The 23,840-nt window shown below is 46.0% G+C and overlaps 1 protein-coding gene across 1 annotated transcript in view; it reads right to left on the reverse strand.

The window, feature by feature from the left end:
• LOC106823927 (cytoplasmic FMR1-interacting protein 1) overlaps nt 1-23,840 on the reverse strand; it is a 71,552-nt gene that overhangs the window by 19,582 nt on the left and 28,130 nt on the right. The window contains 12 exon segments of the mRNA XM_070497117.1: nt 7,363-7,450; nt 13,805-14,004; nt 15,771-15,890; nt 16,863-16,971; nt 17,080-17,156; nt 19,062-19,158; nt 20,394-20,550; nt 21,609-21,806; nt 21,809-21,863; nt 21,866-22,000; nt 22,003-22,173; nt 22,974-23,121. Coding sequence (XP_070353218.1) covers nt 7,363-7,450; nt 13,805-14,004; nt 15,771-15,890; nt 16,863-16,971; nt 17,080-17,156; nt 19,062-19,158; nt 20,394-20,550; nt 21,609-21,806; nt 21,809-21,863; nt 21,866-22,000; nt 22,003-22,173; nt 22,974-23,121 — 1,555 coding nt within the window.

Raw genomic sequence — 23,840 nt, forward strand, 5'->3', positions numbered from 1 at the left:
CTGTAGGAGGGAACCTCCAAGCTCATCTGAGGACACGGACACATACTCAGCAGGGAGATCACTAATATATGCATTCAGTGCTATGCACTTCCCTCTCAGAAACTCTTTAGCTGCATCCCACAAATTTTGATATATTTGCATTTCATTCAATTCAATGCCTTTTTTAAAAAATTTCTCTTGACACTTCCTCTTAATCCATGGAACATTTTAGAAATGTGTTAGGAGATTTTTCTTGTCATCTTTTTGTTACTGATTTCTAATTGGAGCTCATATGGTCAGAGAACACACTGTGTACGATTTCAATTCTTTTTTTTTTTTGGTGACGAAGATTCGCCCTGAGCTAAACATCCATTGCCTATCTGTTGTTTTTTCCTGCTTGAGGAAGATTAGCCTCAAGCTAACATCTGTGCCAATCTTCCTCCACTTCGCATGTGGGATGCCTCCTCAGCATGGCTGCTGAGTGGAGTAGCTCCACACCTGGGATCTGAACTCACAAACCTGGGCTGCTGTACCGGAGTGTGCAGAACTTTAACCACTCAGCCATGGGGCCGGCCCCTGATTTCAATTCTTTTAATTTTGTTGAGGTTTGCTTTATGGCCCAGGATATGGTCTATCTTAGGGAATGCTCCAAGGGCACTTGAAGAGAATGGGTTCTGATGTTGTTGGGTGGAGTGTTCTATACATGTCAGTAATATCCTGTCGGTTGATTGTGTTCAGTTCTTTGTTGCTGATTTTTCTGTCTACCTAGTCTATCAATTACTAAGGGAGAAGAACATGGAATTCCCCAACTATTATTGTGGAGTTGTTCATTTCTCCTTTCACTTAAGTTAGTTTTTGCTTCAAGTATTTTGAAGCTCTGTTGTTTGGAGCATAAACATTTAGGAGTACTATATTTTCTCAGTGGCTTGACCCTTTTATCATTATGTAATGTCCCTTTTTGCCCCTGGTAATAGTCTCTGCTCTGAAATTTACTTTATCTTGTATTAACATAGTCACTCCTGCTGTCTTCTGAGTAATGTTTGCATGGTATATCTTTTTCCATCGGTTTTCCTTCAACCTACACATATCACTAATTTTAAGTGAGTTTCGTGTACAGTCATGTTTCTTAATTCTCTCTGCCAATCTCTCTTTTATTTATACCACTTACATTTAATACACTTACATATAATTCTTAATATTTAAGTGGGCTCTGTTTCATTTTCCTGTCTTCCCTATGGGTCACTTAAACATTTTTTAGAATTCCATTGTGATTTACCTATAGCATTTTTGACAGTATCTCTTTGCACACATCTTTTAAGTGGTTGTTCTAGGTCTTACATTATGCATTACATAAGTTATCACAATCTACTGTTATCAACATATTACCACTTTTTGAGTGAAGTATACCAAGCTTACCTCCATTTAGGTCCCTGTATTTCCCACATCCCTGTTTTATACTTATCTTAGCTATTTCCTCTGCTACACTGAGAACCACAGAAGCTCTGCAAAGTGCCTGTCACATGTCCACTCCTATGACCGTATCAGACTTGAAAGGACCATATTTCAATCATTGAGTCAGACACACACTACCTCCCACTGCCTCCTCCAAGCACCACACTGTGCTTTAAGTGCTGGGATTCTGTGTGAGGTTTTTGCTTGATAATAAGTTCTAACGCTTGAAAAGAAAAACACAAAAATCACTACTGAAATCTAATAGCCTCAGGTTACAAGTGAGAAAATTCACTCGGAAAGTCACCCTGACTTGCTTGGGGCCTATGGCTCAATAATACCTGGTTCCTGGCCCCTTGGCCAGTGTCTGACTTCCCTGCGAACTACACTCATCCCAAAGATGGCAGATGCTAGGGACAACACAAGGTGAATAATGTAACTACTCAGAGGGAGGGGAGGAGGAACTACCTACAGATACTACATGGTAAAATACTCAGAGGAGGGAAGCACTCTGGACATCCACGCTTACAGCTCAGTTCAAGAAACACTGCTGGCCATGTCTGATGCAGAGACGTGGGCCTTGCCTGGAAACCGGAGTATGTGGGCTCCAGACTCATGAGTTGTGTGCCTTGGGTTCCCTAACACACTTGACGCTGTGCAACTTCAACTGTCAATCGGGTACAGTCTTACTTACCTTATAGGAAAGAATATCAGTGATGTGCTGAAGAGAGTTCACTCAGAGTGGTGATATTACCAAGAACCAAAAAGATAATGCCATAAATGGACCACTCATCTAAGTCAATTTTATTTCCATAAGACACTAGCTCTAGTTCATCATTCACAAAAAAAAAGAACTAGTTGGATTTTTGATTGGATTCCTGGGTATTCCATAATCTCACAGGTACAAACACTATAAATTACATTGCAGCAAAATGACATGCAGCTGACAGGTTTGAGCAATTCAAATAAAATGACTGTCCTTCGAATACAACATTCAACTCCGATATCATGATGTTTCAGCGTTCTGCCTTTTTTTGATCCTCAAAAAAGTGTCATATAAGATGAACAGTCAACATCAATGTCACCCATCCAAACTTTTGTTAGAGTCCAAATAATCTAACAAAAATATTGGTTTAGGTTATGAGAATAAAAATGACACAATCATAATTTCTCAAACTAAGGCTGAAATCTGTAAGTTCAAGTTCAGTCACGTCTGGTTGCTTTAGAAAGAACAATCAAATCCAATTCATCTAATCTTTCCTTCCCCCTAAATGGGCACCTGCTTTGCTCCAAAAGTGTCTGTGCCCCTGTGGACACACAACATGTGAATGCAGACCCCGGGCTACTCAGAAACTGTGGGCTCACAGCTTTGCCACATGGGAAGCTGAAACACTGCTGTCTCCCTGCATTCCTGGAGGAAAACCCTGCAGAATGAAAATGTGTCTCCTGTGCCTTTAATACGATGATGGACACAGCAGGATGGACACAACCGTGCTGGAGGGGAACTTCTTTTGAAACCAACCACACAAGCCAGGAATCCACCCCTTCAGAGACCAAGAGGGAGGCTGGCCTGACACCCCCATGGCTAGATGCTGTGCAGATCAAGGGGGCAATCACCAGCGTCCACCTTTCCTCACTGCTTGTTATCCTCTCCAAATGCTGGGGCAGGGGAGGAACTGGAGGACAGAGAAGGGAAGAACCACCTCATTTCTTGGTTCCTCTTTCCCATGGACACTTCTGTTTATTACAATGCAATAAAAACTTTCTTTTGTGGTCATGCCTAAGAGTAGGATTAAAAATTTCAGAGCCAAGCCAACTTCATAGCAAATCCTTTAGTTAGCAGAAACCCAAGAAATTTCTATCTTACCTGCCAAACTTTCTAGTCCTAACTTCTAAAATTACATAAAATTTCTTTTAGTTCTGAGGAGGTAAGGCACTATATTTTAATTTCAGAAAAGGGGCATTAGAGCACTTATTCTAATCCTTTTAAAAATAATCTAACTCACACCCTTTCCGAGGGGCAGAGAGGTGTGCAGTGTGCACCAACACGCCAGCCTGGATTCTAGTGCTTGCCCATTTCCAAGCTGCAAATGCTCCCAGTATGGCCAAGTTCAAGCTACCGTCTGTAGTGAGGCAGGCAGGCAACCCAGAGGACGGACATGAGAGGTTCACACTCTAAGGAACAGAGAATCAGGAAAGAACAGGTTAGAAACACCTTTTCTAATTCTCAGATCCAGCTGGCACCTTAGAAAGTGTCCTGGTGCACGCTGTGTTGGGGTGGCAGCCCACTGGCTCTCAATCTACATCCTGGCCTCTGTCATCCCCAGTTTGAAAGACAGGATGGGTGCACCTGGGTCTATCCCTGTTGCCAGCCTCACTCAACCAGCAGCTCAGAGAGCATGAGAATGGGGTCCGTAGAGTATGGCTGTCACTTAGGGTTGGAGAAGAGGCAGTCTGGTAACTTCCTGGACCTCATGTCCCACCACAAGCTAGTGTCATCTGTCCAACCTGAGGGGCCTCCCAGTGAAGGTGCTTTCATCTCCCACCTCCCTTCTCTAAGGCAGGAGCCACTGGGGACCCCTCTGCAGGTGAGAAATCTTTGGCTAAGAGGGAGGAAGGAGGAGGGCAGAGGCGTCAGGCCCCCACCTGCATTTCACCAACCTGAGCCTCCCTCTCGCCCTCCAGGCCTCGCTGGCCATACGCCCAGACCCATGGGGCCAACAGGGGGGCCCTTCCCTTGTCCAGCCTAGGCTATCTGGCTCCTGGGTGCCTGTGGGGGCCTCGCCAATGCCTTCAGGCCTCTCCAGAGCAAGGCCTACACCCAGCTCCTGCTGCGCCAAGAACTCTGTTCCCTGACTGAGGCCAGCATAGCCTGCGACATAGCACACTCTCAGGAAATGCTTGCTGAGTACACCCTGAGACTGTCACTGCAACTTGATATCAGTACAAAGAATACCACTACTTAATACTAAAAGATGACACTCTGTCCAGAACACAGCAGATGGGACAGTGACACCCAGCCTTCTTCATTCTTGGTCATCATCACAAGGCTTGGAACAGCCAGCTAAACCCTGACACTAACTGAGGGGAGCCGCATGATCCCCTAACCCATCCCACGCCCTTCCGGTGTCCCCACCCCAACCTCAGCCAATGGGAGATGGTGCAAGGCCAGCCTGGCTATGGCTGAATGGACCCTTAGCAGGGCAGTGTCCTCGCTCCTCACAGCAGCGCGGGCAGCCCCAGGAAGGGGAGTGGACACAGGCCCTGAGATGAAGGCCTCTTGCCTTTGTCTTCCTCAAATCTAGCCCTCTCTTATTTCAACAAGTGGCACTTCCATTCCCTAACCACCAGGAACCTAGGAAGTAGCACTGGGTCTTCCTTCTCCCTCACCCTCCATCTCCAGGTCGGAAGTCAGTTCAGTCAAGTCCACCCCTAAAATACACCCTGAATCCATCTACTTATCTCCATCTCTGTCAACATCATGTGGTCCAAGCCACCATCTCCTGCCTGGCCTAAAATAACATCTTTCTACCGGGCATCATTCTCTGCCTACTCCCTGACCCGCCTCAGGCCTTGGCCCCTCGCCGGGGCCTGAATGCCCCACACTGCCTGCCATCCCGACAGCCTTGGCCTCCAGGCCCCTCTGCAGGGCTGGTCCCTTCTCAGCATCCAGATCCTCCCAGAGTGAGACCGCCCCTGAGACCACCCAAGGCTCTGTCACACCAGTCCCTTTCACAGCATTCCCAGGAGCCAGCACAGAGAGCACACATTTCCTCCCGAGTGCGCAACACAAATAGCACCACTTTCACCTTGAATTCCACGTATTCTTGTAAAACACAGGCAGTTTCTATTTTTACCAACACTGCTTTCCCTTTCCTCTCAAATGTATCCTCTGCTAAACACTCTGGCTCGTCCCAGCAACGCATCTGTCATTTCCTTCTTGGCTAACAGGCTGAAGATTTTAAATGGACACATTAGCTTACAGAGTGTTGGGATGCTGTGATAAAGACAGAAGTGGGCAACCAAAGCGCCCTTTTGCGAGACACGCCATGATCGACATTATGAGCTTGGAGACGCTGGAGGGAGAGGAGGCCAGGGTGTCTCTCCAAAGACTAGTCAGAAAGGAAAGACTGATGAGCCAAGACCCCTCTGAGTCACAGCTGGGGGCCTAAAGAGTGGTCCTTTCATGTCATTGTGTTAATAGGTTCATTTCTGCACCTGTGAGAAGAACATTCAGAAAACATAGAGAACACGTTGCCAAATCTTGGCCCATCAGAGCTTCAGATCAGCATCAAGTGGCACCTGCTCAGAGCTACAGGCTCCCAGGTGGAGGGAGGCTGGTGTCTCTAATGGACAGGGACCGTGCGCCACTTCTGCACACAGCCTATGGGTCAAGCCGCGTGAGACTGAGGCTGACACTGACATCAGACAGAAACAGCTTAAAAAACAAGTGAGAACAACGCAAATGCATCATAGAGTTTAAGTCAGACTCAGCCCTCTGAGAGACAGCTGCTGCTTCATATTCCAATACTCTTTTCTCTGGTATCTTTCTGTAATTAGGATCACTGTGTTTGGAGTTTGATTTTTTTTTTTTTCTGATTTGGTTTTTCCACTTGCTCTTTGTTGGAATATTTTTTCTTTTTCTTTCTATCTTTCTTTTCTTGTGTGTGTGAGGAAGATAGGCCCTGAGCTAACATCTGTTGCCAACCTTCCTCTATTTTATGCGGGATGCTGCCACAGCGTGGCTTGACAAGCTGTGCTAGGTCTGCGCCCAGGATCTGAACCAGTGAACCCTGGGCCACTGAAGCGGAGCGCGTGAGCTTAACCACTATGCCACCAGGCCAGCCCTTGATTTTTTTTAATTTAATAAAATACAGGCCCCAGGACCCCATAGTCAATAAGATCTATGTAATTATTTTCAACAGCTGCAATGCATTCTGCCAGACAGTAAACTGTTCTAGTATTCTTGGTGTTAAGTTGGGTACTTCTCATTTTTTATGCCAATGTTGTAGGACTACCCCCATAACAGAGCTCACTTTGGACTCAAGTGATTTATTTCCTCAGGTGTCTGGTTTCCTCTAAGTGAGAATATATAAACATTGATAAATGCTGGCAGATGGCCCCCAGCATCACACAGTCCCAGGTGAGCTCCTGCAGCAGCACTCAAGACAATTCCACTCCCCTACAGAAGGAGTTGGGTACCTTAACCTTTTCTGATTTGGGGCAAAATAATTCTTACTGCTGTCATTTATAATCCCTCAATTACTGATAAGGCCGGATATCTATTTTTATTTTTTTAAGTACATTTTTGGGAAATGTCTGCTCATTGCATCTGTTTCCTTCTTACTACCGAGTGTCTGTCTTTTTCTTATTAAACTCAAAGAAGGCTTTAAATATTAATAACACTAACCATTAAAATACTCATTTGTTGCTAATCCACCCACCTCAGCCTGGACACCTGTCTCATCTTACTAGACGGCAGGTATCCTGTGGTTTTCACCAGCTTGCCTTTGGTTTCCGGATGTCAACTCTCTTTCCACTTGCCCCCTCCCACCTCAACTTCTCCCTTCATGGCACCACACCGGGACTGGCCACCCAGCCCCTCCGTCACACAAGTGCCCCAAGCCTCTTCTACACACTTTCTTGGCTTGATGTTTCTAAACCTTTAAATCTGCTAACAATCTCACTTATTTTAGGTGCCAGGAGTAAGGCTGGGCCCAGCCTGCTGTCCACCACATGGCCAGAGGGCTATCCCAAGACTATGTTACTTTCCAGGAAGGTGATAATGGAAGAAAACGATAGCATTTTATCATTTAACAGTTATTAACATGGCATGATATATTTAAATCATTGCAACAAACTGATTTTAACTAAACTTCAAAATATGCTTCATTGTGAACTTAAAAATCTTAACACAAACACACAAGAACCTACCTTTGATCCATGCAAATACTGGGGTTGTGCATTAGGCTGTTTATCTCTTTGAAATTCTTGAGAAAATGGTAATACTGTCCGAACAAATCTAAACAAAAAGATTTAAAAGAAAAAAAAGGAAACAAAAACAAAAGTTTAACTTTTTAATTAAAAGAAATTTTTTTAAAGTTCAGAACTTTCTCATCACCCATCAATTAAATCTTCCTCCCAGTTAACTGATATAATTATCACATAGGAAAAATTCTAGGAAATCAAAAACCAGAGTATGAATGAGATATAAATATTCCAAAGTATGATAAATGTATCCAAGTTCAGGAACAGAGTGAGAACTAAGGGGTCCGTCTGAAACCACTAGACAGTCTCCAAACTCAGGGAAAATCTGGTCTGTTGTCACCAGAACCATTTCAAGCCTAAATTAGTCCTTGGACAAGTGGTCCTGACCAAGCACTCAGGCCCTGCTGGGCCTCTGGACACCACAGTAACAGTGGGGACAGGAGTGGGAAAGTGGACACAGGCAGCGATGCCCAATCATTCAGATAACTAGTTACAAGCTAAAGGGAAGAATGAGCTAAGTGTTTATAACTACACTCACCTAGCCAAGAGACTGTGGCTTAAAAATGGATTAGGAGCCGCTGAAAATCAAATGCTTGGATTTTAAAGCAGAAATGCCAAACTCTGCTAACACTCAAATCAGAAGGGTTCATTTAAGCACATAAAACTTTTGCAAACAAGCATAATAAAGAAAAATATATGGATTTGCTGATTATTAAATTCTAAGACCTTGATTAAGACATAGTGCACTTTAATAAATAAGAAAGGATGTAACTGTCAAAGTACCACCAGTACATAAAACGAACATGCGCATCTCAGGGGAGACCAGTGGCCTATAGTACTGAGTGTGTTTACACAGAAATGTCATGTTGCTGAGTGTCTGGATTTTATCGTTATCCTTTAAAGAGTGCTGAATTTTTAGGGCAGGCCATTAAATTGCTTGAAAGTCAGCTGGATCCTTTCATGATTTGTTAGGGTGGCAGAGTAATCACTGTCCCCAAGGCTGGTACCAAGGCAGGTCCTTCTGGCAATTCTATCCAATGCCTGGGTCGTCAATGAGGCTTCCCCATTCTTGCTGGTAGGGCCTCAAATGACACTCCTGGCTCTGTGTGAGCTCTGGGAATTATTCAGCTTACAGCTCCCCAGCAGTTGTGCTTTGCCTAGCCTTTTGGATTTCTATCCAATGCACACGTGGTTTAATATTCAAGCAAGGACTAAAGGGGTCTAAGTTGGTTTCAGGAGCTGTTTCTCTGTGTAGCTCTCTCCTCTCCTGCACTCTGCCCTGCAAATTCCAGCAGTCTTAGCTTCCTTGATTTCCACAGTCTGTCTCCCCCACGAAGTAAGACTTCCAAGCTGTACTTGGTTACCCACCTCTGCACCGTGGCCCAGACAGTGCTTCCAGGAAGAAAGCCAGGGAAGTCATAGGGCTCACTTCCTTTGTTTCCTTTCCCTCAGGGAAATGTCTAATGTCTGAAAACAACTGTTTCCTAACTTTTGTCCAGTTTTTCACTTGTTTAAGGCAAAAGAGTAAATCCAAACCCTGTTACTCCATTATCCCCAATAATTTTTGAATACCATATTTTCACTATATATATTCTCAATCTAAAGACAAAAAAATTGGAAACAAACACTGAATTCTAGTTAGCAGGTTTGTGTCTCACAATGGTAAGGATCTGTAATTCTGAAACTACTCTGTGCATTTTTGAGAACCGAGCAAATGAGGAAATATACTAAGGATAATGAAATAAGGATTCTCAGTATAGAAAGAAGTTACAAAAATACAAAAGGAGAAGACCAGAATGAACCCTGTGGTGTTGAACTGCAATTGAAGATATCACTGCAAATTCACGGTTTTAATATATAGATTAGCTTTCGAGAAACGCATGCACACACACACACATGCACATGTCACGGGTTTAACTGTATCCCCTAAAAAGATAATTTGAAGCCTTAATTACCAGCACTTCAGAATGTGATCTTATTCAGAAATAGGGTTGTTACAGATGTAATTAGTTAAGATGAGGTCATACCGGAGTAGAGTGGGCCCTCAATCCACTATGACTCAGGTCCTTATAAGAAGAGAGAGACACACAGGGAAAACGCCATGTGATGACAGAGATAGAGACTGGAGTGATGCAGCTGCAGACTAAGCAAGGCTAAGAATTACCCGCCACCACCAAAAGCTGGGAAGAGTCAAGAAAAGATTCTATCCAGAGTCTCAGAGGGAGCACAACCCTGGGGACACCTGGATTTTGGACTTCTAGCCTCCAGAACCGTGAGAAAAGAAATTTCTTTTTTAAGCCTCTAGTTTGTGGTAATCTGTTATAGCAACCAGAGGAACCTAATATAGTACACAAGTATTTCCTATCTCTGACCACCGAAAGGTTCCAGAAACAATGACGCCCAAACAGCAATGAACATACCTAACACCCAGACTTAGTTTTTAAATACCAGGCTTAGTTTTAAAATACTCTCCACTAAAAGGAATCTTTGTAGAAATGATAGATTGCAAGGACAGAGCAGAAATAAGACAAACCTGGAACTTCTTGTTGGGCAGAAAGTAGGGCAGTGCTTAAGAATGATGGGGACAGCAAACAGGACACAGAAACTTGGCAGAGGGGCTCCCGCTGGCCAACCCTGGACTAATTTGAGCCACAAAAATCAAGTAATGATAGTAACAGATCATAACTCTAAGTTAGAATCCCTGAGGACTTACTGATAATAAACAAATACATAAATGCTAACATGTACAGCAGAATGCCAACTAATATATGTAGATGGAATGAAGAAGTTCAAAAATGACTAGTGTTCAATCATCATACTGATAACTGATTTGGGTAAGAATCGTCAACAGCTGCTAAAACGAGTAGACCAAATTTTAACAAGGAACAGTTTATTTGCAGTCTCAAATTTTCTCCCTATAAATTACTTATAAATTTCAAACATAAAATGGTTAACATGCTAGGGAGAAATCTGGCAGCCACCACCCTAACCAAGGGCAGAAGTTAACATCGCCAGTGATGGGACAAAGTGACTGAGGACACACCCTCCCTCTGTGGTCTGCTGGTCAGAGGCCTGACTCTGTCCCAGCTACTACCTTGTTTCCAGGGTCATAGCACTGTCACACAATTATTAGCTGTCAGGTTATTTTTAAGTCACAGGCCACCCTATGCCACTCCCCAGAGTCACCAGGCAGAAGCATCAGAAATAAGCAGCAAATTAAGCAGATATGTGGAGCAACAAGTGAAGTTCTGGTTTCCCTTAAGCAGCTCTCAGAAACCCTCAGACATAGAGTTAAAATACTGGGTGGCACAGGTTTGTCTGTCTTCTCAGGTTTCCATATATAACTTGGACACACAAAATGCTATTTTAAAATGCCTTTTCCACATCATGGAAGCTATAATGATCCCACTGGAAGACCTGTTAAAAATACAGAAGTAATGGCATTTGTCAACAGGAATGTAAAGGTGGAGGTCCCCCAAGTAAAGCAGAGCTCCTCTGGGGAGGAGAGGCCCCTGTGACAGATAGGGCTCCCTCTGAATGGCATCTCAGGGCCCAAGGAGGATGAGGTCACTTCATGCTGGCCCTTGTTAACAGATGTGCCCTGAGGGTAGCAACCCCGACATGTAAAACTAGCTCCAGATGTGATCAACTAGCTGCTCAAGGAGGGCATACAGCTCTCGAGGAGCCTCGGTGGGTAGATCGGCCTCCTGCTGCCCAAGTAGGGCCCACTCATACTCTCCCAGGTCTTTGTGTCTGCTCCACAAACAGGAATGTTCACAGTGCCTCATGGGCCCGTGGGGGACATATGCCACAACAGACGAAGACACCCAGTGCTGTCTCTTCCGCTTGCTGTCATTTATGTTAGACGTGTTGTGTGCAATCAGGGAACAGAGGGCTGAGGTACCACCTGGTGCCTCTTCTGTTTATCTAACTGGATGCCTCAAAGTTCATCACACAGACAGTTCCACCAAGGCCCTACAGTCAACGCTGGCCTGGAGGTTTTCGACTCTCCGTCAGGTCACTGGGTTACACAGCGCCAACTTCTCAACCTGAGCCCTGACAACTCTGTCTTTGAGAGTGAGACTCCTGCTGCCAGCAGGTCAGATGGACTTGGACACTGGGAGGTTCTCCATCATCAGCCCCAAGCAGGGTGAGGACACCCACACGAGCCAACTTGGCAGGCGGGGCCTCAGAATCTGATCTGTTTCCGTAGCTCCACACTCCTTACCCAACTTTCGTTCAGAAGCCTGGAGTGTCTTTCAGAAAACACAACAACTCAGCAGAAGGGTTCAGGGCACCTGCTGAATGTCATCATCAAGTAACCCTGACCTTCCCCTGCGGGCCGTCACCCCTCTTCATTTCTCAGGGCTCCACCCACTGACCTGTCACCAAGGAGACCAGGACAGGCCAGAGCTGTGTGGACATACTCAGTGCAGCAGGCACACAGGGAACATCTTCAACTGGTCCCAGATCTCTGGGAAATCTTTTAAAGGATGACAAAATGCTAGATAATCAAAAATACCATCTAAAATAATACAAAAAATCACAGCTCCCTGTGTTGCCCGATTCTGACCCCATTGGAACACCTTTTCTCAGCCCACTGACAGTGGGGTTCTGTTACACTTCACCTTTGGAGATGCCAGTTCTAACATGAGGCAAAAATGATTTAAGGAAAGGTAACAGAAATCACTCCCAAAGGTTCCAATGGACCAACCAAAACAAAGAGAACCCTGCGAACACTGGCCATCACTTAAACGGATTCTCAGATGCAGAAGGAGCATATACGCATCCTCACTAACACAGAACGATGCTCCTCCTGATACGTCACCTGGAAAAAGAATGTGTATATAACAGTATGCCTAATAGCACCCATTTGTGCAAAATAAAAATACCTATGCATGTTTAACTGTATGGCAAAAACTCTACAAGATACACACATTTTTTTACAAGGGAAATCTCTGGGGATTTAATTATTTTTCCTCCATATATAATTTTTCCCTATATAGAGAGTGAGATATATATAGACATATATAGAGACACACACACACATGATCTCTAGCTTTTCTGTAAATATCATGCATTATTTGTGTAACAAAAATATATTTTCAGTTAATTCCGACTCTATAACAACTTGAAAAATATCTGTTTCAGTAAACTAGGCACCTTAAAAGGAAGTTAAACAGGGAGTAGTCGTCTCTAACGTTTGCTCCCAGCGGACTGTACCCAGCCAGGCTCCTCCGCCCACGGTTCTGGAGGCCATGGCCATGTCCCCACCACCGCTGCCTGGGGATGGGCATCAGCCACCTGGGGCTGGGCCAATGGCTCTGACGGAACAGCTCCATGCCCCTGGGGACAGGCCTGCCTCCCCACAAGGAAATCCAACCCTGGAGCCCCAACTGACAATGGCAACAGCAGGTACCATCAGAGCTTAGCACCCCCTCTTGAGACCCAAAACTCTGGGTCTGAAAGTGAGTAACAATTCAGCTAATACATGGTGGATGTTCAGATCCAGGAGCAAAGCAAAACAAAATAGAACACGCTTATTTTTAAAAAGTGGTCGTAACACTCACACTCTGTCACAAATGCACACACACCCTCATACCTAAACTTTCTAGCTCTTACACTCACACACTCTCATGCACATTCACACATCCATGTTTATTCTCACACACTCACATGTGCTCTCACTCACACACCCACATTTTCTCTCTCACATACACACACACACATACACTCACACCATGTCCCTGGCACGTGCTGACGCAGAGATGGAACCAAGCTAAGTGCAGAGAGAACAAATCTCCTATAGATGGTGGCCCAGTGCATGGAGGCCAAGGCAGGGCCATCCAGGACTTGGGGCTGTATCATGAGGCTGGACCACATGAAACTGCTGCTCTCAACCGTCCCATCATCCAAGTGGCTATTTTGTGCTGTTCAACATAGCAGTAAAATGGTAGGAGGGTAGGAGGGTGGGAGGGTGGCTAACTGACAGATCCTCACACACCCCGATATCCCAGAATGGAACCATGAAAAGTAGAGTCACCCACCACAGTCCAATGTCAGGTAGACTTAAAACTGTGGAGGGGATGTAGACCCGGCAGCCGCTGTTCACGTGCATGAGATGCCACCCTCAGCCACAAGCAAGTGCCCTAGACAGGAACTCTGGCTTGCCATGCAGTCTCCACTGCAAAGCCACGACCAGACGCCCAACGGCTAGCCCAGGGATGCACATGCAAAATGGACGAGACCAGGAGGGCCTGAGTATCCTGATGGGCACAGAAGAAGGGGCGGTGGTGACCCAGTGGACATACTGGAGGGCCTGAGACCATCTTGTCTAGATATCATTTGGCAGAAGCATCGGGAACCATCTGTGAGGCAGCACGCTCACCGGTTGGTAGAGCCATTGTAGCAGTAGTTGGGCAGGAAGTCATAGTTGAGTTCCCAGAAGACATGGAGGGTGATTCTCCCGTAAGGTGCCGACACGTTGTGGTTGGCCTCCCGGAACATGGCGTCAAAGCTGTCCAGTGTCAGGTACCTGCTCAGCAGCTTGTGGGTCATGCGGTTGATTTCCAAGAGGCCGTCCAGCTCCTAGGGACCACAAAGACAGGGTGCGAGGACAGAACTGGGCCCAGCACAGTGACCTTCATTCTCCACACAGACAGTGCTCTGATGGTGGTGGCGGGGGTGGGGGAGAGGCCAAAAACAGTGCCCATACCAAGGAGGGGCAAGCAAGCTACACCAAGACATGGCAGGGTCTGGTAGGCAACACAAGCTTGCTTCTCACACCTAAATTCATTATGCCCTCCCTACTGCCTTTAAAATGCCCCTCCTTACCATGGTCACCCCTACAGGGCCATTGTCCTTTTCCACTGCAGTCACTTCCCCCCTGCATACCACTGGCCTCCAACCATCTTACAGGTCAGAGACCACTGGGACGTGTCCACCACCACATACGTACTCAGTGTTAGCCTGAGTCACCTTCTCCAATGCACCTGGGGTTATTCATAAGCACAACAGTGTGGCAGAGCTGGCAAGCATGTTCACAGGAGCTTTCACACTGATTGCTCATAAAAACCTGCCTAGGTCTGTGCTATCCCCTGCAGCAGCCACTGGCCACATATAGGAACAAGAATGTGGCTGGTCCAAACTGAGGTGTGCTGTGTATGTGAGATACACACCAGATTTCAAAAAACGAGTATGAAGACAAAGAATGTAAGACACCTGTGTCAATAATATTTTTATAATGATTACATGTTGAATTGTTAATTTTTGGATATATTGGGTTAAACAGAATAGATTATTAAAATTAATTTCACCTATTTCTTTTTCCTTGTCTAATGTGACTGTGATTAAATTTAAAATGATCTATGTGGCTTGCATTATATTTGTAATGGGCAGTGCAGGTCTAGGTCAAAGTCTTGACCGATGATTTCAATCCAAATCATATATGGCCAATGACAATTAAAATGCCATGGTCCAAGACCCTACTTGGGGAAGCTCAATCTTGCAGTGTGTCCTGAGGCGATAGCCCCTCACCCCACCAAGGCTTCTTACATTCTCCTGCCCAAAGCTGCTTCTCTAGTAAAGAAGAATCTTCCTTGACTTCTGGCATGTTCACTACCATTGGTGTGCAGCCATCATTCTTGGAAGATCGATTTGGCTTGGCACAAAATCCTTAATTCCCACTTCCTTTCCTTGGCTTCTGGCACAAAGAGCTGCTGGCAGTGGTTTGAGGACAATCGGATTTTCTTTCCCTGATTGCTCTGCTCAGATACCCAGAGGACTTTTTCTTTTCCTCTAAAGTCCAATACTTTTACTGCAACATTCCTTGGTGTTGCCACTTTGGGTCAGTTTTACCAGGCACATGATGTATGCTTTTAATATATATTTATAGTGTGTTTTTTAATCAATATTTTCTTGAAATACAACTTTAATATTTGTTGCATCCATTGCTCTGGTTTTCTTCTTCAGGGACCCCTATGCCATCTATGTTGGATCTTCACTGTCTATCTTCTATACATTTTTCTCTCAAATCCTTTATCTCTGTCTTCATTTCTTGTTGATTTTTATAACTTTCCTCCTTTCATTCTTTTGCCATAGTTAGGTGTAATTTATTCGAGACTGAGATTGAGTGTTCTTTGAAGTCAATTTAGAACTGTGAATACTAACAGCAGATGCTTAAAAACATACCCAGGATAGCTGAAGCTCCGTTAGTGCATACTTTTTGATTTCTGTGCAAAAAGTGAACCTATGATTGGTTCAATTTATCAGTAAGGACATAGTAAAATCAGCTTAAATCCTTGCAGCCAGTCTCCCCCAAATCTATGGAGCCTGAGAAAGGGGAGAGCACTTACCACGATTGACGTCAGGTCCTCACTCTCAAAGCGTCCAATTGCCAGTTCCAGAGACTTATACATGGCTGCGGAGACACGCTGAGTAATCAGACGATTGAGGTCTATGGACCTGCCCAGGAGCTGGGGTACGGAGAGGGCAGAAAGAGTGAACAACAAAAACAAGCAAGCAAGAAAATATACAGACATACACCCTCCAGAAACCAATTCTAAAAGATAAATAAATACTGTACAAAACTGTAAACATTTTAGATGAAATTATATATACAGGTGTCACAACCAAATGCCCTACCTTCCTGAAGCTGAAATTCTGCAAGTCAAAGCCGTAAAGAACTTGTGCAGTGTCCTTTGCATTGAACTTATGCTTACATCTCGGGCAGAAATCCCAAGCCTCACCAGAGACCCTGGAGAATGAGGTCTGTCAGTGAGCACACCCCTCAGGATGGTGTTCGTGACCATCTCCCAGCACAGAGCTGCCTGTGCACACCTGATCTCCAGAGTGATAACAATGAGGAAGAAAATTACCCCACCTCTTGTTCAGAGTCTACCAACATATGTGTACCTCAATATCATTTCAATAGCATAAAAACAGACAAAACCTTGGTGGAAAATGTCCCAAAATGTGAATGGTTGTTATCTGTAGTCACAATTACATGGAATTTTCCCCACGGTTTTCTCTATCTTCCTAATTTTTTTTGTGACGTATACATACTGTTTTTAAAGAAACAAAAAACAAGCACTGTGTTCTTTGTGCTGGCCAAGGGAAAGCGCCTCTCTGACACTCTGAGCTGACAATTGTTTCTCACCTTCATTCTTATAAGCTCTGGCTTTTGGGCTCCTGGAGAGGAGCCAAGCCCTGTGGGGCTGAGCTTGCAGTGGGGGCCCAGGCAGGCGCGGGTGCAGAGCACTACAGGTCTTCCCTTGTGTTTCAGGTTAGCTAAGAGAAACTGTTTGTCTTTAAAATCTTAACATTTTATAAGGATGTTCCCACAGTCACATAACATATGACGTCTATTAAAACCTAGTGAGTCTAAGAAAAGCCCACTATTTCCAGTGCCAGCTCCACACCTCGCCATGCCCAGAAGCCTGGCTCACCTGCACGTGCCTCTGCTTGAGGAGCGTCTCATAGCGGTTAGATGGCGGGAGATGGATTGTCGCCCCCTGATTCTTGCATTCTGATCGTAACCGTTTATCAAGAAGCAAGCTAGTACGGAAGGAAAAGAAGATGTTTCTCACACGCTGTGAATTTTAATGGAAATGTCATGTCAAGTTACCCAAAATTTCATACTCAAATAACAAGGCATATACTCACCTTCCAGCCATGATCTTATAATATGCAAATATCTGGTCTGCCAGCTTGTAAACAAATTGGTCAAAGCACAGATTCACCTGAAGAAAAAGAGAGCACATATTAGATTGATTCCCTAAATCAATATCAAATAACACCAAAAAACCTCTTTTGATTCAGCCATTCTACTTCTGGGTATACATATGAAGGAAAGGAAATTACCGTCTTGAACAGATATCTATACCCCCATGTTCACTGCAGCATTATTTACAAAAGGCAAGACATGCAAACAACCTAAGAGTCCACCAATGGATAAACGGATGAAGAAGATGTAGTACACACACATACACACACACGACGGAATATTATTCAGTCATAAAAAAGAAAAAACCTTGCCATTTTGTGACAATATGGACGGGCCTTGAGGACATTATGCTAAGTGAAATAAATCAGACAAGGAAAGACAAATACCATAGGAGCTCACTTATATGTGGAATCTAAGAAAGAAAACCAAGTTCATAGATACAAAGAACAGATCGATGGTTGCCAAAGCTGGGGGGGGGGGGCGGGGGGGGCAAAATGGGTGAAGGTGATCAAAAGGTACAAATTTCCCATTACAAATAAGTCCTGGGATGTAAAATTTTTAAAAAAGGCAACTTGGGTCAGCCCAGTAGCGCAGTGGTTAAGTTCACATGTTCTGCTTCAGCAGCCCGGGGTTTGCTGGTTCAGATCCTGGGTGTGGACCTGTGTACCGCTTGTCAAGCCATGCTTTGGCAGGCGTCCCACATATAAAGTGGAGGAAGATGGGCATGGATGTTAGCTCAGGGTCAGTCTTCCTCAGCAAAAAGAGGAGGATTGGCAGTGATGTTAGCTCAGGGCTAATCTTCCTCAAAAAAACAAAAAGGCAATAACAGAGGTTCTTACTAGGAAAGAGAAACAAGAAGCCACCTTATTGTCCAACAACAGCAGATTAAACGTATTATGATGTGGCCAGGAGTAACCACTGCACAGCCAGTGAAAATAACATCAGACCTTTCTTACTGATGGAGAAAAATGTTCCTATTCTCTGCTCTCAAAGGAATATGAAAAAGTCTCTCTTCGTCTTGTGTTCCCAAGGGGTTAATGCGCATTGCATTTGGGGTCCCCACTCTGGGGGCAGCTTCTGCCAGCAGGCTGTTTCTCAGGAGACACAGACACAGGGCTGGCTGCTCTGGACACTGAGGTCAGTTAGGAGACACAGGGTGGAGACAGCCTTGCAACTTCACCCTCGAAACCATATCCTCACTCGCAAAGGGGGCTAGCACCCTGCCCCGCAACTGTGATGAGAACGCCGTGTGCTCAGAGGAGACTGGCCCCAGGACCTGCAGGTCTCTGCCCTGCGCCCACCCTGCATTACCCAGGAGCCCATGAGAGCTCCCTAAAGAAGCGCTTTCTGGTGGTCTTTGTGAGGAGGTGGAGAAGGAGACCCAGCTGCACAATACAATTTGTTGAGGTTAAGTTCTCTTAAATCTTAAGCTAGAAAATAAGATTGATCTCCTTAGTTGTGTATATATAGACTTAATAATTCCACTTGTAGGAATTTGTCCTCGAGAAATAATCCAACACAACTAAAAAATTACGTGCCCAGAAGTTAATCAAAGCATTATTTATAATAGGAAAAATAAAAAGTTAAAATGAAAGAAATAAAACAGGGCTTGGTTCAGGGCATCTTCTTTAAGATGCTTTAGACCGTGTCTATAACCAAAGACAGTGAGGATAGAGAAGTGCTTGTGACATGCTGTCAAGTGAAGAAGTATGTCACCCCACAGCTTATGTGGTAGGACCCCAATCATCACACGTGCAGATGCACAGAGAAAAGTGCAGATAGAAGGGTTCATCCCAAAATGTTTATTTCAAAAGTTCAATCCATTGTTTAAACTTCCTTGTATTATAGAAAGTTTGCTTCCTCTAATATCAGAGGAAAAGGAAAATGAAAGAAAGTTTGTTTACAGTGCCTGGGCCCTCACCTCTGCCTCGATTTCGTCGTAGAGAAACTGCTTGTTGAACCTGGTGAGGGCGTAGTGGGCACTGTCATTGTACAGGTCCAGGGAGTAGAGGACGTACCTGCAGAGGGATGAGCAGTCAGCCAGCCTCCCACACAGGGCTTCTTGGCTCTCACGCTCTACACACCTCCAGACACTTAACTTTTACTATTGCCCTCTCACGTGAGGAAAATGCTCTCTTACTTCAAACACCAAACTCGGTTCTTGCCAAGGGCCCTGATGACGCACTCACGCCAGCCCGGCCTATTCCAAGGGGGGGATGCCTTACTCAGGCCATGTCCAGGCACCTGGTAGATCCATAAGGGTCTCCTATAACTGCAGCTTCTCACTTGTCTTGTGTCAAAGCTTTCACCACAAGCATGCGGTATTTTCTATAACCGCAAAAGTAAGTTATTTTCTTATTTTTAAGAACACACTGACTTAAAAAGAAAAATATATGAAGGTCCTGGGTCCCACAGTTGACCATGAGCATGTCCAGTGTAGCCAAAAGCCCCTCTCTCCCTGACCCACGTCTGGACAAAAGGCGGTGGCCAATGGTCTCCAGGAGTAAGTTCCCTCTGAGGGTGCCAAACCACTCCTGCTTGGCAAGGGGAGGCCACGTGCGCAGCAGGGCCATGCCCAATCCCAGAAGCATGACACAGAGGCACACCAACACCTCTGTGTTGGGTCTCCTCTGTGTTGGGTCTCTGTCCTCCTCATACCATCTCTGACACTGCAGAATAGATGCCATGGCCACTCCAGAGAAAGTGGAAGGCCATCCTCCCGGGCGCCACGTGAGAACTGACATGCATGGGCAAAGGTGAGGTGCTAACCATTCGCCCTGCAAACAGAAGAAGAAGCTGCTGGGTCAGTCCCTGATCTGGTCACCACAAGACACCCATTTTTCTATTACTTTCCCTCCATGGACTTCATATTTTGAAAGTCTTTGAGCCCTGTCCTGGCCCTGAGCCCTGACCTCAGAACAAAGCTGTCCAATCAACACTTCCTCCTTCAAACTCATCTGCGCTGGAGGCTCTGCCATGTGACAGGCCAGGCCACATCTTCTCTCCCTGACCCCAGCTAAGTCCCCAGGGCCTGGCCAGCATCTGAACATGGTGGGACTTAATTAGTCCTACTGCCCGAGCTCTTGATTTCAAAGCCAAGAAATCTGTTACTTGTATTAATCTCTAAAGTCGTATCCCAAGAGGAAGTGCTAAGAACAGTGTGGCCCCTTCCCCCACCTCCCAGCTCCCAAATGCCACCAAGGACCCTGGTCATCATAAACAGAGAGCCAAGACTGGCCCACAGGACGCTCACTCCATCATTGATGCCTCCTTGGTCTCCAGGATGTGGTCCGTCAGGATCCAAGGCATGGACATCTCAATGGGGAACTGGATCCTCCTGCCCATCGTCAGCTCCAGGAAGAACTCTCGGAACCACAACTGTGAAAGGTCACAGCACTGCTGGAGTGTTTCTTGAAGGATTTAAACAACACCGTGTTAATCTCCTGCAAGCAAAAAAGACTCAGCAGGGTGATCTCAGGAGGCCACATGCCAGGAGCTGGCTCCTTCACTCTCAGCCCTGAGCCATGTGGGAGGGGACACAAGTGGGGAGGGGTCGCATGGCACCTCACACTAGGGACAACACGACCACGGTGTGACTGCAGGCAAAGCCCCCCTGGACTTTGCACATCCAGGCTCACAGAAAGAGCAGAGTCGAGTGTCCCGCCCCCACTGGACACCACTACCCACTAATGGGAACTTGTCAACCCTCTGAGCCTCTTGGTGGGATTGGGAGAAAAAAAAAGTCCTTTTTAAAAGGAGAAATAAAAACAGGATTACTCTATTTTACTTAAGATAAAGACATAGCATTACATGCATATTCAGTGCAGGTCTATCTAATGAAAAATAGAGAGAGATTTTTTAAGAAAAATGTTTCCATCCTTTCGCAGAGTGAAAAACAAAAGCCTTGCTATAATTTACTCTAAATCTGCAGCACCCCTAGCTAAGACAGAGGCCTCTCACTCTGAGCAAGTGGCTGTGGCACAAGAGTAAATATGGACAACTCCATGATGACAAAGGGCATCCACCTGGCGCCCTGGTCAAGGGCGTCACCCCAGGACGGGCTGCCTGTGTCAGGTCACCTACCACCTTCCATACATCACTGCCCCTGGGGGCTGTTTCTGACATTTATCACTGTCTTGGTCTCGAGCCAGGTGACAGATTACATTCGCCTGTGTTTCTGACTCCGTGCGGGTTACAAAAACTTGGTATTCAGGTCACAGGGCCAGCCACGGCCCCATGGCCCCACAGCCCTCACCCTCCTAAGGGCCATATCACATGGAGGGAAGTCCCTGGCCAGCTGTGCATTTAAAGCGATAGGCGAGGGAATGGCATGAAGATTAGGACGTGTTGCCATCTGGGTGCGTGAGGGGACCACAGCAGGGGATGGTCAGGCAGGTGGAAGCATTCTAGACAGTGTTAGCAGTGTTAGAACATGCTAGGCTGGACGCTGGTCAGCAGTATCTCTTACCACTGAAATTTATCAAGTGAGTGTAGAAGAATGACTCTCGATGAAATTTTTCTATGTCCAATATGGTGGGCCCCTCAAGGCTACTTCTCAGGGTTTTCTTGGAACCACTTTTGTCTGCAATGAGGGACTCTAGCATGGTTCTCACCATATAAAGCTGCATCATCCAAGGAAACATTTGTAGGGGAGAAAATACACATTAGTTATGCCAAACTCAGGTAAACCACGAGAGAAGGACTGCTCTGCCATGCTCTGACCAGAGCGGGCTGGAGTGGGCAGCCCGCTGCTAGCCGGCTCCTCAAAGGGGGTCTGGGTGCCCATCCAAGTGGCCAAGTTGCTGATGCTTGGGAGAAAGAACTGGTAGCAGAGAAGTTCACCTCTGTGCTGTAAACATCAACAAGAAAACAAAGGAAGTCTTACCACCAAAGGTTAAAAGAGGCGGATAGGTGTAGGACTGCCTCAGAAACGCGTTTACTACATGCAAGAGCCTTTCCATGCCCAGAGACTTGAGCTGCCTCAGCAGCTCGGCAGAGCTCAAGGACTCAGCCATGGTGCGCACCAAGTAGAGCTAGACATGGACAGACAGGGGAGAGGTGGAGAGAACGGTTAGTTCACAACACACACATCATGGGGTGGGAAGAGGCATGTGGGGACGAAGGGCAGGGAGGGTGCATGCGCGCTGGAGAGACCCAGAACCCATCCTTCTCGAGTGGGCCAAATGCCTTCCTCCCACATACCTGAGAGGTTTCCTATAGAGCCAGCAACGTGCTTTGCTGGTAATTCTCTCATACACTGGCAAAAGAGACTATAAAAGCCCTCAACAGAGAGGTGATGAATAAGAAGTGCCAAGTCCCAAAAGGGGAGGAGGGAAGCACAGGGAATATTAAATCAGGTTGGAGAGTCAAGGAAAGCTGCTTGGGTGGCTGAATGTGCCAGGAGAGAGAAGAGCGGTGGTGGCTTAAGGCCAGGGACACATGAAAGTTATGTTGTTATATTTCCAAAAGTTTTGTCTTTAGGAATGATCAGTTTTAGGCCCAGCATAAAAATTATAACCCTACATTTAAACACCCATCAGGAAACACAGCATAAATACAGACACACAGACTTTCAACCACATTTTTGGGACAGGAGTTAATGGAGTCACATTAAGTTCAGCACGCAGATGGGCAAATCTGAGAGTCACGAGGATGCTAATGCTCCGGATTCGCTTCAGCAGGGGCAGAGGAGCAGAAAAGACACAGTCAACACTTGATCTGCTCAGCAGACAGCTGTGGTGTCATTTCGCTCCTGGCCTTGCTTACTGTCCCCCAGCTCAGGGGCAACGCACCCAGGGGAACAGGTGGAGCAGGGCAGCAGGGGGACAAGAACCTGTGTGCTGGAGGGTCCCACAGCTCGCCGGGGCACTTTGATGTCGAAGCCGCTCTTGGGGTCCTTCTCGCCCCGCAGGGCTGGGTCGTTGAAGGGCTCGTGCCCTGTCTCCCAGTCACACACAGTCTTCCTGATAGCCTGCAGGACACTAAACAGCCCCATCAAGTCATTAGCAAGGCACGGAGCACTGGCACCCTCGGGACACTGACAATCACAGCATCTCCTTGCCTAGCAAACAGCTCTTGGGATAGCCAACTCTCACACATGAAGTCCCCTGGGGGTAGTCGGGGGACACGGTAATGGACCAGTTCAATGCAAATTTTTAAAAATAGATAATTTTCTTGGGGACATTACTAGCTCCAAAAGATCTGATGTAGTTGCAGTTTACATCAATTACCAGAAGTGATGTTTTCTTTCCTGAACACTGAGTCATGCTAAGGGCAGCAAGACAGACCACACACATCCACCCAGAGAGCTGAAACTCGACTTCCCTGTGGCTGATCCCCCTTTTCTAACAGGAACATGAAGTCACTAACATAACTGCAGGGACTGGGCCTGTGTCCTCGACTCACGTGGAATGTGTCCCATCCCCCACACACTCCACCATGCAGAGAGGCCCTGGACAGCACACTAGGAGCAGATGAACCCACACGCCCATCCTGATCACCTCGTGGGGAAAGTTCTAGCTAAAACCTAAGTTACCTTTGGACCACACTGCACATTGCCCACATAGTGAGCCTCCCATTATGGCGAGCATGAGCAAAACAGAGGGCATAATGGAAAACATGAAAACCTCCACCCAGCCCTCCACCCAGTTGGAGCGAACACAAACTGCTAAGTCTCACAGTGTAAAACTTTATTAATGCT

This window comes from Equus asinus, chromosome 2, assembly GCF_041296235.1.
Source record: "Equus asinus isolate D_3611 breed Donkey chromosome 2, EquAss-T2T_v2, whole genome shotgun sequence".
NCBI classification, from domain to species: domain Eukaryota; kingdom Metazoa; phylum Chordata; class Mammalia; order Perissodactyla; family Equidae; genus Equus; species Equus asinus.